The sequence below is a fragment of the Ascaphus truei genome, chromosome 2, assembly GCF_040206685.1.
Source record: "Ascaphus truei isolate aAscTru1 chromosome 2, aAscTru1.hap1, whole genome shotgun sequence".
Classification (NCBI taxonomy): Eukaryota; Metazoa; Chordata; class Amphibia; order Anura; family Ascaphidae; genus Ascaphus; species Ascaphus truei.
This window is the reverse complement of record NC_134484.1, coordinates 56,253,299-56,270,534: the sequence shown is the minus strand read 5'-3', so window position 1 is coordinate 56,270,534 and position 17,236 is coordinate 56,253,299. Positions and strand designations below refer to the sequence as shown.

At 42.4% G+C, this 17,236-nt stretch overlaps 1 protein-coding gene across 2 annotated transcripts in view; it reads right to left on the bottom strand.

Moving 5' to 3' along the window:
* Window positions 1-1,039: 1,039 nt before the first annotated feature.
* The window catches only part of NUDCD1 (NudC domain containing 1), a 204,385-nt gene continuing 188,188 nt past the window's right edge, over window positions 1,040-17,236 (bottom strand). The window contains exons 9-10 of one of the 2 annotated variants that reach the window (XM_075582427.1): window positions 7,730-7,889; window positions 1,040-1,511 (exon numbers count right to left, since the gene is read on the bottom strand). In XM_075582427.1, the coding sequence (XP_075438542.1) occupies window positions 1,219-1,511; window positions 7,730-7,889 (453 nt within the window). In that variant the 3' untranslated portion in view covers window positions 1,040-1,218. The remainder of the gene's footprint in view (window positions 1,512-7,729; window positions 7,890-17,236) is intronic. The other variant, XM_075582430.1, reaches the window with a different exon arrangement.

Here is a 17,236-nt window from a genome sequence, read left to right as displayed (position 1 = left end):
CAGGTGTTTCTTAATAATTTTCTAAGGAAAACAACTCATAAAACAAATAAATCTAAGATTTATTTTCTTATTTTATATGATGAAACTCAACGGAAATAGCCTTTTCTCTTAGGCAGAGTAAGTGTTGCGATCTATGTTATATTATGGAAAAGGATCAATGACCAATACCAAGTCACACTTGTAGGTACAGTATAGACTAAAGAGAAGAACCCACCTATGCAAATAGGTAGAAATAGGCCCCTATTATAGAGCACCAGTTCTAATAGGGTTACAATCATGGTGATCTTGTGACACTGTATTTCATTGTGTCATTCCTGCTATATCAGGAGTTTAGTATTAGTATCACTCTCTCAGTTAGTGGCGATTATCGTTATACACTGATTGTTAGTAATCACACTTAGTTCTAATTCTGAACTTTAGGAATATATTCCTTATCAGTGGCGATTTTCGCTTTTAGGTATAAGGCACCACAGTCTAGTAGTCTGTCAAGACTATAGTAGGATTATTAATATAGTCCTAGCTTCCTATCACGCACAACATAGTCTGCCACACCTTACTGTAGGTGTAGTTCTGAGAATCAATATTGTATAAGCGATACGTTTTCTGTTGGTTAGTCCACATTTATTTTATTTACTATACACCATTACACCATTGGGAGTGCTATAATGGGGGCCTTTCTTTTTCTACCTATTTGCATAGGTGGGTTCTTCTCTTCAGTATTTTAGTTCCAGCACCCCAATTCTCTTATTAGACAGTAGCAAGAGTGTTTTTTCCCTTCTTTCCCCTCCCCATTCACATATTTTTACAGTATAGACTACACTGAGAAAAGAAGCTAGGAAAATCTCCAAAGTGCTATCCTAAATATTATGCGCGGACAGTATGCACGGATCCAACTGCAATTACAACAAAATCATCCAAAAGTCTTTTGAAAACTTACACTAATAACTAGCACATAAGTAAAACCTTTTTTTCTGACACCATAGGTTGCTGCTAACCCTTTGCAGTTAGGTTTTCTCAAGAGAAAGAAGACACGTTTGGCCGTATTTCAGATCTTTAATTGGCTTGGAAGTAGATTATGAAAACATTGCTTTATTTAAAAAAAAAAATGAAGTACGCTGTGGTGTACGTCACTGACATCAAAAGCTCTTACAGAAACATTTCAGCAAATATCACTTAAGGTATTGAATTTAAACTGAACATGTGACGTTAGCTTGTTAACTAGTCTGCAGCATTTACCTTTATTACAAACAATTTCTTTGATGTTAGAACAAATAACCTTTCATTGGTGGCCTGAAAGCCTAAGATGGGATCAGTGGTTTCTAGGCTTGCTACCTGCTGCTTAGCAACCTGCCCTACATGCCTTCCCTCCTTCCTGTTATACAATACAGTGGATATGGGAGTGGGCTGGCGATAGATAAATATTCTGCGTACACATTCACAAAGAGCTGCATAAGAGTAGTTTGGTGCACAAGTGAAGAACTTCTTGTCTTGCTTTGATGCTTGAACATATCCTAAAAAACATAAAACAAATGTGGCATTGAATCATAAATAGACACACAAACAAAAGGTATGTTGGAAATTCATTTAATTTAATAACAGAAGCCTAATAAAATTGAAACTAAACCGAAGGTTGTATTTAGTTCCCTAGATTGATTTTTAGATGCACATTTTTTCACACCAAATGTATGAAATGTTTTTAAAAGCATCTAAATATTGGCACACAGTAATCAAATCTCCCATTAGTGTCTATTCATGGAGAACGATCCTGAACCTTAATAATTGTTCGTATATTTGTGTGTTTAAATAAATGTGACTTTTCAGGATTTGATGGAAAACATTTCTTTACAAGTGAATGAATGAAACATGAAATTAATATTTTTGAACCAATAAATAAATAGCATCTAATATAAAAGGCGGCTACATTTAAAGGAGCAGTTCTCCTTCCAGAACGTTTTTTGTTTTAATCGCATGTATTTTTTTGTTACATGAGTGGGAAGCAGGGATTTCTAGAGCAGAACCGCATTAATTTCAGCTCCGAAGAGCCCTTGGTCCCCGAGATAAGGGGGAAGGTGCTGCCCGGTCGGTTCCTCTCAGCCAAGGGAAATAAAATTGAGTTTTAAATCTCCTGCATCAAGCAGGCCAATTGGAAGCCGCAACATCATCCTCGGTGTGTGTTTCCCGGTATGCATCTCGGGGACCAAGGGGTGACCAAGGCTGAAGTTAAAGCGGTTGAGCTCTGGAGTTGTTGGGGAAAAAAGTTATGGATTCAACTTGGGATATAGCTCTATGTAGTTTTATGGTTAGTAAAGTTTTATTATGGGTCAAAGACTCGCATAGTGAAAACGTGAAACTTTGTTATAAGAAAAAGACAGAAAAGGTACTTAAATATAAGCATTTGAGAACTACGTATTTATTTCAGATTGTAATAAAACAAAATAAATGTTGTTCACAAACTGTGTTAGTTCATCTAGGGATACACAGCAACTTATGTTCAAAATGCTGTGCCTACCAAGTTTCATGGCAAGAAATTGAACTTGATGTACTTTGGTTCCCTTAAGCTCCAAAATACTTAACTGTAAATGTTTACTTGACCTTAAATTGCAGTACAAGACAGACAAGAAAGTAAAAAAACAAAAAAACACCCCCAGAATTTTTTTTTAAAAGTAGACGCCTGTGCAATTCAGTTTCCATGGAAACAGGTTTACATCCAGAGAGCTTCAAGTGAAAATATTGCAACATCATATTATTCAACTGCTTTACAGCACCTTGGTCAATAACCGAGAAGTGTATGGGTGAATGCCCTCTTAAAGACACGTGTGATATTTAGAAGTTCAGTGAACAGTTCACCAATTCAGTAGGAATGGAACAACAATCTTATTTTCACACCATTTTAAGCACTTGCTGCATTTTCCGATGCAGTGGATTCATTAGTTTGACCGTGAAATAAGATTATATTTAGGAATCATTTTTGTATATCTACAAACAATATTTTAAAATCTGATACAGATGTATTTATAGTGGAAGAAATGCAAAAGACACTACAAAATTGGTATGGTAGGACCTGCTGTCTAACCTTGACATAGTTGAAGGCTTGACATGTTTTGGCCAAAGGATTGATCTAAATAACCCATACTTATGAGAAGAAAAAAAATATCGTAATGTACTAAATAATTGGTCATATTGGATGTGCATTGGGGCTTCTTTGTTTATCGTTGTAGATTGGTATCTGCCCTAATGAGTCACTCGATTTGATAACAAACCAACAGGGTAAAACATCTTGCTTTAAATAATAACTTCATTGAGATCCAGACAGATTTAATGACAGTGGATACTGTATGTTTGGCATTGGGAGGTGGACTTGCTATAGTACTTAAAATATCTACTTCAAACAGATGTTTATATATTTTGTCTGAGATTTCACCTATCAGAGAATGAATGATGTATTGCTGGCACTTCTTTTGTTTTGCCACAAAATTATTGCTAGAGATTGGTCAGCAAAGAAGAATAGATACAACTTGGTTCTTCCACTGAGCAGCATTCTTTTATTTGCTTATTCAAAGAAATGCGTGTTTGTTGTGTTATTCTGACAAATATCAATACGCTTTAGAAAAATAACGTAGTAAAAAAAAAAAAAAAAATAAGAGGATAATAAAAAAGGCACCATGGGGAAGAATATTATTTTTCCTGATTTTACAAAGCGTTATTAGGCAAATCTTGAAGTACAGTACTTTGTTTCCATTCATTAATTCCCAAATGTTAACTTCAGATCAGAATATGGGTCAATAAATAACTATGAGTTAGTATGAGTGGATTTGCCCATAATTAAACAAATATTTTGACACCCCCCTGTTTACACTTTGGAAATGTCTCCTACTGCCATCACAAGTTTTTTTTTTTTTTTTAAACCCACCTAGTTATGACATGATTCTGTAATGAGAATTTGACTACTGTCGCTGACTTACGGAGTACTGTGTGTGTGTTTGCATCTACTTTCCTTCATCAGTCCTTGCAGCTCACACGAACTTTGATTACTGTAATGTGAGCTGCAACTGTGTGTTTAATATATTTCTGGTCTGATAAAAATACAGTAGAAAGTTCTTATTTTTAAATCCCTCGACTCCTCGTCAGGTCTTCTCTTGTGGAATTTTGCTCCTATGTGTAACCCTGGTCTCCAGCAGCTCCTAGAGACCCCCCTCCCTTGGAGCAGCGTGGTCGCGGGTGCCGCCGGAGCCAGCGACGGACCCGACGGCTGCTTCCAAAGGTGGGGGCCGGAGCAGGGAGTAGCGTGCTATCTCCGCGAGCAGGCTGGTTGCCGGGGACGCGATCGGGCCGTTGCTAAGGCCGCGATCGCGTTGCTGCGGTCCCAGCGGCTCGGGAAGGAGGGCGCCGCCATTGCGGTTACGGTTGCGCATGCGCAGGAGCCAGCTAGCGCGGGAAGAGCTCAGACAGTTCGCGCATGCGCAGAAGGGTTCTCAGAGCTATCGCAGAAGACCCCGGTGACTCTCGTGCGGAGGATACTATCGTGATATCCTCCGGGGAAGAGGTTGAGGTCCCATCGGTGACCTACCGGCAAACCACCCCAGCGGTGATGCAGAGGAGACAGAGGAATCACTGGGTAAGGTGTCTATACCCCCGTCTTCCTCTAGTGAAATCATCGAACCAACTATTTCGGCGGATACAGTCTACTGTGGGCCCGTGTGCCCTACAATGGTCAGTCCGACCTACTACAGAGGTACCATCGGTCCTAGAATGGGGACCAGTACCAAACGAAGACAAGGGTGAGTCGACTGCCCCAGGGGTGTTGGGGGTGAGCCTCCAGGTGACCACGGAGCACGATAGTTCCTTAAGTCTGGTTACCAGGGCGAATGGCTCCCCTCTGCATCGCGTCCTGGCAGAGGTGTCCTCCTTAGAAGGTAGCTGTCCAGTGGCGCGAGTGGACCCCTACCTACCTGACCATGTGCCAGATGAAGAGAAGCCAGCGGAGTGGTGAGGAACCTCCTTACTTCGCACCGACTCCTGATCTGAGTGTGAGCCCGTGCGCTCCGACACAAGTGGTCCCAGGACTGGGATCCCACGCTCCCGAGTTTCCAGCGAGTAAGTGGACTGCCCCAGAAGTGCCGGGGGCAGGTCCCAAGACAGCCGAGGTGGGAACTGATAGCGTCCCCGAGGACCTGTTGGTCACCGTGAATCACCACAGTGGTAAGGTATCTACCCTTTACCCCCTGCCAGGTGAAATAGAGACTTCGCCGAAAGAGACATTGTCCAGTGCTCGCTTCCCAGTGGAAGCCTCGCCAAAATGTAGGGACAAAGACTGTGTGAAGAGGGATTCCGGGAAAGTGGCTTCCTTTAAGTCCAAAAAGGAGCGCCCCATTCCCCAGGTAGTGGACCGCGGGAAAGGTCCTGGCCTCCTGGTCTACTGCATCCATGCCGCGGATGACTGGGTAAAGGCCTGGTTAATAGACATTGTACTATTCCTTCCACCAGGGGGAGGAAGTAGTACAGAACCAGTGACTGTTTCCCTAGAGTGTGCTCCACAGGAGATTTTTCTGGGGCAGGCTCACGGATGCAAAAGTGAGGTACCCCCACTTGATCAGTTAGGGGCACCCCACAAATGATCTCAGCAAGCAGCTGATGTTCAGCTGGCCTCGGGTATTATGTGTGAATTTCATTGTACCCAGTCATATAATTGCCATGTGATGAGTTGTATTTTCTATGCTGTGCATTTTGATTATATAACTATTATGTCGATGGATGTCGTTCCCCAAGCGGGGACGTTGGATTTTCCACCAGGGGGAGAGTGTAACCCTGGTCTCCAGCAGCTCCTAGAGACCCCCCTCCCTTGGAGCAGCGTGGTCGCGGGTGCCGCCGGAGCCAGCGACGGACCCGACGGCTGCTTCCAAAGGTGGGGGCCGGAGCAGGGAGTAGCGTGCTATCTCCGCGAGCAGGCTGGTTGCCGGGGACGCGATCGGGCCGTTGCTAAGGCCGTGATCGCGTTGCTGCGGTCCCAGCGGCTCGGGAAGCAAGGCAACGCCATTGCGGTTACAGTTGCGCATGCGCAGGAGCCAGCTAGCGCGGGAAGAGCTCAGACAGCTCGCGCATGCGCAGAAGGGTTCTCAGAGCTAGGGAGAAGTCGCGCGAGTGTAGGGAAAGGCCAGAGAACAGTGGGGCAGCCCCAGACAGCTCGCGCAGGCGCAGGAAAGGCACGCACGCGGCCCCAATGTAGTTGCAGCCTCCACGGGACTACAACTCCCATGAGGCATAGGGCCAAGCACACCAGGTGCCTTAGTCTGGCCAATAGGGCTGAAGGATTGCCCTGGAGGAAAGAGATACATTGTTTGGGCTGCAGCTACGCAGTTAGTTGGAGCAGCGGAGCAGAAGGGGAAGGAAGGGTGCAGGGAGTGAGTGAAGCTCCTGCATCGCGTAAGGTCCCCTACATCCCAGGTAGGCCCCAACTCCCCACCAGGTTAGTGGGTAAGCGCTGAGGGACGGCCCAAGATAGGGACGCTGCCCTTAGTGCGTTAGTGTGCTGTCTAGTCAGGGTCACGGCTGGCAGTGTTGTAAGGCCTGACAAGAAGGCATAGGGTTAGCGTGCAGCAAGTTGCTGTACGCATTCAGTAGGTTGTAGCGCGTAGCTGCCCCGTTAGTTATTGTTAGGGAGAGTCAGGACTGGGAAGAGTAAGGGGAACGGAGCAGGTTATTAACCCCTTAGGTCCCAGAGAGGTCCTCACTCCCCAGTTTGTGGTGCTACAGGGACAGGCCCTAGGTTAGGGACCGTGTCATGTAGTGCCAGTGTTAGATAGGGATCAGCGGATGCTGCAGTTCCAGTAAAGAGGTCTGGGTGCAAGTCGCTACCCAGAGATCAGAGACTATCTTCAGGGTGGGACCGCCCCTGGCGGACCCCAAGCAAGGATTCACCGGACCGGATCAGACGGGATCCCAGAACGACAGAGCCTTTGTGAAGTTCCTTGCAGGCCCGAGTGCAGGAGCACTCGGCAGGTACTCTACAAGTGGCACCAACAGATCATAACATTCTATTAACACATAAGTGGCAGCACTGACCACGGGACAAGGGTTGGGCTGTGGGCACCGTGTGGGGATGTTATAATGTTATGATGTAATAGTTATCCTTTGTTAGTGTTTATTCATTCAGTAAACCTGTTATCCATAATACTGGTGTATGTGGTTTCTGAGTGGGTTCCTATGTTAGGGTCATTCTACATTTCCATAGAATCCTACATAGGTGGAGGCGCTGAAACAAGAAACGTTCCAGAGGATTCACCCCAGGCTCTCACTAGCGGAGGCTCAGACCTCCTGTGAGCCTGCAGGTATACGCACCACACCGGTAACACCGCATGTTCTACGCACCCACACTATATATGCGATTGGGTGGGGTGGAATACCCGTTACATATGCAATTTTCAAATAAACTTCCGCTTTAGCACAGGATAGCAGTCTCATAGCTCACGTAGTAAGTGCTATTAACTCTACTCTAACCATTAGCAAACACGAGACTGCTAAGGAGAAGCACGGTCATAAACAACAGTCAAAAGAGATGAATGTAAAGAGGGAAAGACAAACAGAGGCCCCTATTCAATGTGTTGTAAAGCGGTCTTTACTTTGATGAAAACAAAACTGTATGATGAAGCTTAATACCTTAAAGATTCCAGGATTTTAATTAGAGAACAGAAAAGTATACATTGAAATAGCCATGAAATTCTTCGGTACTTACCTAGGGCATTGAATGTTGCAATGTGCTCCCATAGGTTATCTTTCTGATCAGAATGTGGCTGCCAAAGAAGAGCATCTACATCATGTCGCAAGCAGAAACAGGGCATCAGCTCGGGCGTTGCTACCAGTGAAAATAAATACTGGTTGCTACCAAGATTTACCTAAAAATACAAAAGTTAAAAAAAAAAAAAAAACTGAACACAATATAAAATATTTAGTGAGCCACAATTAACGAATGAGAATGATATATTTACCATTGTAAACAAAGACTGCAACATATTGTGCAATAAAACATGCAACTATGAAACATACTGTATGTACAGGTATAGCCATAATGCCCTGGAAAATGTTTACATCTTTTACAAAATGATATCAGGAGTTAATATATAAAGTAAAATATGACAAGATCTGTTGATACACTTCTAGTCACAAAAGCTTAGATTGTATATGACATCACATGTGAAGAACTTAAATGTTGATCCCAGATACAAATGGTACTCCTCACATTAAAGGGATGACAATGCAGATTAGGCTAAGTCCATGGTCAGCGCTTATCCACTGACCCGCGCTGACGCTTGTCAGTGAGCCCCTGCAGCCGCAATAAGAGCGGCTCGCACACGCGTCCGCAGGCGTATCTCTTAAAAAAAATTTGATCGGGCGCTGAGGGGAGCGCAGTGCCGGTCACGTGAGCGGTTCGCCCAATGAGGGCGAACCAGCTCCGTGACGTCACTGGCCCGTCCCCAGACACGCCCCAGGATGGCGCGCAGACTTAGGCCAGGGAAAGCACCCGCTTTCCCTCAGCCTCCGCGCGGCGGAAGTCTCTATGTACTCAGCCTTATTCACAGTTCTGCCTTTTTAACATTCTGCTAAAATAACACCTCCCAAGTGACTAGTGCTTATGTGTGGCACCTTTTAAAAATAATACGTATTTAATGTGTTTATTGAATCAAAGTTTTACTAGGAAAGACACTGAAATATTAATCTAATTTTCAAGTATGGAATTCCAATGAGAGGGGGCGTTAGGGGTTGGAATGGACGGCTGAGAGCACACTGTGAGGTAGAAATCTCATCACAAAAACAGGGGTAGAGCTGATAGCACAGTATAATTACAAAAGAAGTGGCCCAAGAAACTGCTGCTGATTGGAACATAAGCTTAGAGATGTAGTCCCCATAGATGATGCATGGTATGAGAGCCTACTGGAGCACCCTACTACGTTTAATGACAACCTGACAATTGGATAACCTATTCACTGGTTTCCCTGACACCACAAAATGGGCATGATTTAAAACGGACAGGCAATCCAGATCCATCAAGGATTTCTTTTTTTAATGATATACGTGTGGATAACCCATTTTCTCCCCCCTCCCACCCCCCCGATTGACTCTGAAATAGAGGAGTCGGACTGCTCGCAACAAGCTGTTGGAGGCTCTTATTTTCAACATTTACTTTTAAAGAAGCCGTGGACCAATAATAAAGATCTATCCCAACAAGTGGCCACTGTAGATTTTAAATTAGACCGATTACAAAAAAGGCTAACCAAAGTAGACCAAAGAGTCACGGCAACTAAAATGTAACAGAAGGAAATACATAACACATATCTTTCAATTTAAAGGGAGCTGACCAAAATCAAATATACTGTAGATTAGAGGACTATAAAAATTGTGACAGAAGATCAAATTTGAGAATTATTGGGGTACCATACGGCTCCGAAAAAGGTAGCATTATGTTGAAATGAGTAGGATCTCTGTTAAATGAGATTCTAGTAAGAGATCCCCAGACTCCAGGTTTTGAGCTGAAAAGAGAGCATAGATCAGCTGACAACCGTCCAAGATCTAAGTTAATTAGGACAGGGACTCCACTTCCTTAATGCCACTCTTATGTCTGAAGCACTTATTCCCATGACCTGTTATTTATATTATTTGTTATTTATATGATTACAACATGTATTACTACTGTGACGCGCTATGTATATTTATGGCGCTATATAAATAAAGACATACAATACAATACAATTAAATTGCTGCATTACCAGAATAAAGAAGCCATATTGAAGATGGCTAGGAATAACAATATATAGGAAATAATAAACACCTGCTCTATACTGAGAGAGGTGCGACCCAAGGATCACAGTGTCCAGGTGGAAACTATAAACAATGAACATAAGTACATACAATAAAGAAAATCCCTTTAAATGGATGAACTCCTAATGATGATCAACTTATTCTATGTATTAAAATTACACTCCAATTGACACAATGGCAGTACTAGTTAGCATACTGTAAATAGCCATTAGTATGGTAAATATTAAAAAGATGATAGTAAATGAACAATTTAGGGAGTGGGTATTCAAATGGACTGACAAGTCCCAACTACTACCTAATTAGAGACAAGATGCCAAACAGACACATTTGAAAAAATAGGGTGTCTACATAATTCATTATATTATATGAAACCTAATTCATTGCACTCAAAAATGTAATTAAAAAAAATAAAAAAAAAAATGACCCAGAGCAATACTGGTTGGTAATTTAATGATATATATATACTGTATATATTTGCTAATGTAGCCAGGTCCCCCTCTTACCTCCGGCCTGCGTGGGGGACGGCTCCGTGGGGAAGATTGCGGCTGTGTGCGGGTGCCACCGGGGGGGGGGGGGGGGGGGCGATCGGGTTGCTGGAGCTCTGTAGTGGTACCTAATAGAGGGTGTCGCCATCTTTTAGTCCATCGCGTATGCTCATTAAAGCCTTGCGAATGCGCAGTGCTAGATAGTGCGGCGCCCATCAGGAATAGGTTAATGAGGAGACTACAAGTCCCAGCAGCCTATGCGGCTGCTAGACATGTGTTGCATGAGGACCAATAGGGCTCCTCTAAGCGCGGAGGAGAGAGTTAGTTACATTTGGCACGCTGAGACACCACGTTAGTCGGGACCAGGACAGAGAGGGTGAAGGTAAATTCCAGGGAACAGTGCACCACTGGACTAGGCGAGATTTCCCCCAGTTCCAATATAGATCCCCCGACTCACTGTAGATTGTGTAGGCTGCAGGGAAAGGCCTTAACTAGGGACCCTTCCCCAGTAGTTTGTCCGTGAGAGACATCAGCAGCAGAACATTGCACATGAAGGTGAAGTTCGGCCTGAAGTCTAATGGGGTATAATCCATCTGGAGTCTCCTCCAGAGGCATCCGCCTATGGATCAACACAGCAGAGGAACCGGTAGATTGCGGTGCAGAACCACGTTGCGGATCCACAGAGTTCTTTACTTGTTGACTTGGTCTGGACGGAGACCAGGGAGGTATTATTCACATGCACCAACGGCCCAACACATTGTGGGTAGCGCTATCCCACACATGCACTTTGGGGAGGGACTAGTTTGTGGACACTAAGGGGTTAAGTGCCCAGGCACTCCAGTATTTTGGGGGGTTCCACCCGGGAGGTGTTATTGTGTGGGTGAGGCCTTGCATGGCCGTATTATGCATGTCATGTATTATGTGTTTAGCAATACTGTTTTAATATACCTGCGTGTAATTACTGTGTATATTGGTTCCGGTGAGGGGCTCCTCCCACTACACTGGGATCCCTCACGGGTGGAGGGGCTGCACGAAGACGAACAAGTGATACCCCAGGCTCCCAGTGGCAGAGGCTCAGACCTTCTGGTAGCCAAACATGACAGCAGCACTGTTAGTTTACTTAGTTACGGGGAAAGGGGGCTACACTAGTTTAAAAAGGAGCACTGCAGTCAGACTCTGAAATGCTGGCTGAAATCGGACTAGTTGCTTTATTATTCTCAAGATGCTTGTGAACTGTAGGTTCAATTGCAGGCTCAAAATCACTTCAAATAGTATAGTCTGATAATGACTCTTGAGAATGGACATTGGCCATTATAGTTTTCAATTTGAAAGCATATCTACAGGGCTATTATCTTCTTTTTTCACTAATGTGTCCTCTCAAAGATAACACACATATTATTGGTAGATTATGAGAGGTATGCTAAATGAATATCAACATGTTGTTTTTAAAGTCCACTGGTTGTTATATTAACGTCAAGATATAGGCATTCATCTCCTCCTCACTAGAATCCAATCTGCTCAAACAGCTTTCTGTAGCAGAAAAAACAGAAGTTAATACCCCCATCCAGTATAACACTCATTATTCCAGCACTGTATTATGCTTATTGACATTGTCCAGTAAAAATAGTTGGCAGCTGATCGCAGCCACACTGTTCCTATACTGCAAATGATTTGATGAAGAAATATATACAGGCATACCCCGCTTTAAGGACACTCACTAAGTACACTCGCGAGTATGTACATATCGCCCAATAGGCAAACGGCAGCTCGCGCATGCGCCTGTCATCACGTCCTGAACAGCAATACCGGCTCCCTACCTGCACCGAAGCTGTGCGCAAGCGGGGAGACTATAGAGCCTGTTACAAATGCATTATTTACATCAGTTATGCATATATATGACGATTGCAGTACAGTATTTGCATCGATAAGTGGAGAAAAGGGAGTGCTTCACTTTAAGTACATTTTCGCTTTACATACATGCTCCGGTCCCATTGCGTACGTTAATGCGGGGTATGCCTGTACCAAGTTGCTCTCCGTGAGAGTCTCACTTCCTGCAGGTACGCATAGTGTGTTCTTCCCGCTTCCAATGGATCGTGAAAATGCTTGAGGCAGCGTTCCCTACAGCTGTTTCACCGTAACCTCGGCTTCTTCTGGGGATATGTGACCATGCTGGAAGACGTTATTTTATAGCGTCCCCGTTGCTATGGTGATGATTGACGCTTCTCATTGACTTTCAATGTGAAAAATCGGATATCAATGACCGCGCCATAATGACACTGAATACTTTAAAATAATAAAAATAAACTCTAAAATGAGTTACACTGTAACTCATGCCCTGAGCCTGCAAGGGCATTATTGATAATAAAAATTACCATTCTATATAACACAAAAAACCTCAGCATTAATGCGTCTCATACAAAAAAAAAACTTGAATAAGAGTCCTTATTGTGGCTCATAGACTAAAGGTCCAAAAACCTATTCTATGAATGGTGCATACATGAATCCTTCATTTAATCCTTGGGGTGACAGTGTTTAAATTAAAGATCTATTTTGCTTCCCTTTGAAGCAATTTATTGTCCCAATCACCTCTTCGTATAGTTGGTAATAGGCGATCTATGCCCTGGAAAGAGAGCACCCTTGTATTGGCTGCATGTTGCTCTCACGTCTTGTGATTGGTGTATCATGTGAGTTTTTAATGGATCCTATATGTTCCAGCACCCTCCTTTGCAGCTGTCTGCGGGTCTTGCCCACATTTACCTGTAATCATATAGATGACGCCAGCCGTTTTACAATTCATGAAGGTCTTTTGGACAAAATGTTTGGCATCATCATTATTCGTGAATTCTTTACTTGTCATCATGAATTGGCAGGTCTATTCATCGTTGAGAATATGCCACTGGTCCTCATTTCTCTCCATTTGGTATTAAATGTGCTAACGTATCTGATGACCCTACCATTATCAGTTTTAGCATTTGCTTCTAAGAGAGAGTCTCTGTTCCCAGTGCTCTTTGATATGCCCGTTTTAGTATATTCTTACTGTAACCTCGTTTTAGGAATCCATCCCTCATGAGGTCCGCTTGTATCTTGAATTCTGTTTCATCAGAGCAATTTTGTTTTAAGCGTAGGTATTGACTCACTGGTATCCCTCTTTTGAGGAGTTCTGGGTGATGGCTATCCGCTTGAAAATAGGTGTTGGCAGCCGTATTTTTCTATAGGTGGTTGTGCGGATGGTAACATCATCGTTCTTTGAGATTGTTAAATCCAGGAAATTTATACGGTGTGGGTCTACTTCAGATGCGAGTTTTAAATTGTGGCCGTTTTTATTTAACGCTGTAATAAAGTTATTCAGATGTTCACTCGAGCCACTCCAGATTAGTAAAATGTCATCGATATATCTAATCCAAACGTAATTGCTCTGATGAAACAGAATTCAAGATACAAGCGGACCTCATAAGGGATAGATTCCTGAAACGAGGTTACAGTAAGAATATACTAAAACAGGCATATCAAAGGGCACAGGGAACAAAGACTCTCTCTTAGCAACAAATGCAAATGCTAAAACTGATAATGGTAGAGTCATCAGATATGTTAGCACATATAATACCAAATGGAGAGAAATGAGGACTAGTGTTCAAAAGCACTGGCATATTCTTCTAAACGATGAGGACCTAGTGGATACTCTAAAAACTACGGTATAGAAAAAAGCCCCTAACATCAGAGATAAAATAGTTCATAGCCATTTCCAGATCAAGGGACAAAGTATGTGTAATTGGCTAACAGATCAAAATAGAGGATCCTTTAAACGTGGCTCTTCCAAGACCTGGCAATTCATGAGGACAAGTAACAAATTCACGAATAATGATGATGCCAAACATTTTGTCCAAAAGACCTTCATGAATTGTAAATGTCCGGCGTCATCTATATGATTACAGGTAAATGTGGCCTCAAATATGTGGGCAAGACCCGCAGACAGCTGCAAAGGAGGGTGCTGGAACATATAGGATCCATTAAAAACTCACATGATACACCAATCTCAAGACGTGAGAGAGCAACATGCAGGCAATACAGGGGTGCTCTCTTTCCAGGGCATAGATCGCCTATTAACAACTATACGAAGAGGTGATTGAGACAATAAATTGCTTCAACGGGAAGCAAAATAGATCTTTAATTTAAACCCTATGTCACCCCAAGGATTAAATGAAGGATTCATGTATGCCCCATTTATAGAATTGTTTTTTTGGAACTTTAGTCTATGAGCGACAATAAGGACTCTTATACAAGTTTTTTTTGTATGAGACGAATTAATGCTGAGATTTTTTGTGTTATTATATAGAATGGTAATTTTTATTATCAATAATGCCCTTGTAGTCTCAGGACATGAGTTACAGTGTAGCTCATTTTAGAGTTTATTTTAATTATTTTAAAGTATTCAGTGTCTATATGGCACGGTCAGTGATATCCGATTTTTCACATTTAAAGTCAATGAGAAGTGTCAATCATCACCATAGCGACGGGGACGCTATAAAATAACGTCTTCCAGCATGGTCACATATCCCCAGAAGAAGCCGAGGTTACGGTGAAACAGCTGTAGGGAACGCTGCCTCAAGCATTTTCATGATCCATTGGAATCGGGGAGGACACACTATGCGTACCTGCAGGAAGTGAGACTCTCACGGAGAGCAACTTGGTATATGTTTCTTCATCAAATCATTAGCAGTATAGGAACAGTGTGGCTGCGATCAGCTGCCAACTTTTTTTACTGGACAATGTCAATAAGCATAATACAGGTAGTCCTCGTTATCCAACATTTCACTTAACATCAAATGGCATATCCAACGCTTTACAATGCAGCCCTAAGGGATGTTTTTGGACGCCTGAATGCGTTATCCAGCACCCACTGCCACTGATTAACATGGGACTCACTTTACAACGGTTTCACTATCCAACGCTACTTCCAGAACGGATTCCGTTGGATAACCGAGGACTGCCTGTTCAGTGCTGGAATAATGAGTTTTATACTGGATGGGGGTATTAGCTTCTGTTTTTTCTGCTACAGAAAGATGTTTGAGCAAATTGGATCCTAGTGAGGAGGAGATGAATGCCTACAGTATATCTTGACGTTAATATAACAACCAGTAGACTTTAAAAACAACATGTTGATATTCATTTAGCATACCTCTCATAATCTACCAATAATATTGTGGTATCTAGAAGAGGACACATTTTTTTCACTAATAGGAAGATAATAGCCCTGTAGATATGCTTTCAAATTGAAAACAATAATGGCCAATGTCCATTCTCAAGAGTCATTATCAGGCTATACTATTTGAATTAATTTTGAGCCTGTAATTGAACCTATAGTTCACAAGCATCTTGAGAATAATAAAGCAACTAGTCCGATTTCAGCCAGCATTTCAGAGTCTGACTGCAGTGCTCCTTTTTAAACTAGCAATTATATATATCATTAAATTACCAACCAGTATTGCTCTGGATCATTTTTTAGTTTTTTAAAAAAAATTACATTTTGAGTGTAATGAATTATGTAATAAAGGTTTCATATAATATAATGAATTATGTAGACACAGTATTTTTTCAAAAGTGTCTTTTTGGCATACTGTATATAGTCTCTAATTAGGGAGTAGTTGGGACTTGTCCGTCCATTTGAATACCCACTCCCTAAATTGTTAATTTATTATCCTCTTTTTAATATCTAATATACTAATGGCTATTTATGCTAACTAGTACTGCCATTGTGTCAATTGGAGTGTATATTATACATAGAATAAGTTAATTAGAAGGAGTGCACCCATTTAAAGGGATTTTCTTTATCTTGTTATATACTTTATGTTCATTGGCTAGGAATAAGCAACAACTCTCCTACAACCTGTGCAAAATTATGTTCTTCCCTGACATCCGTGCTCAAACCTCACGAAAAAAAAAGGTTATGAAAGCTGGAGGGGTAAGGTGGGACTATAGTATCTTGTAAAATTATAAACTTACAACACAATAAATAAAAAAAAATTCTGTGTTGAGAAAAAATGTTCAAGGAGTTTCTGGCCTCGCAAAAGAAAGCCTTATCTGAAGATTTTTTAAAGTGACCGATTTTATATAAGGCTTGTGTTTGTACCTGGTCAAGAATAAGGTCAGGTATAATATACCCATATTAATGGTTGCATTTTATGATGCTCTGATGGCTCGACATTCACTAATATGTCCATATAGTTTACTGCCCTTGTAATGGGGTAATATCTTACATAATGTTTAACGTTCTACAAGGTGTCTATAGGGGCATACTGCTATGCAGCAGAATCCATGTGCTCTCCACCCCAGCATGACAGCACAAACTTCACTCCTGCCGAAGCAGCTACAGCGCTGCGAAACGCGTGGGGTGTGCAGACACAGGGAGAGAGGATCAGCTCTGCTGTCCTCTCGCATACACGCAGACACTGAGGCAGCAACGTCATCAGACTCTGACCTAAACCAGCACCAAGCAACGTTGAGGGACACCAGCATCGGAGGGTGATGGATCCCCAACACACTGCAGAGGGACGCCATAGGAGCAGACTGTTAGCAGGCAATACCATCATCAGTGAAAGTCTGCAAACTTTCAGGCACAAGCTTGCACAGGAACAACAGAGCCTCACTGCCAGAGGACTTGACCTGCAGATAAGCACTTTTAGACACTCCCATTGAGTGCAATTTATACTGATTTTAACTTCGTTTTAGTGATGTGTTATTAAAGATTGGCTATTTTCATGATGCTTTTATCCTATGTACTATTCTATTTCACTATATATATATATATATACCATAATACTGAGTTAAGTTATGGTGAGTAAAAAAAGTGACAAAAACCCTCCACAGGAAAGCAAATATGCAAATACAACTGTATGCTCATCTGCATGTCTTAGGCAGGTCTGCAACCCCGCCTTTCCCCATTA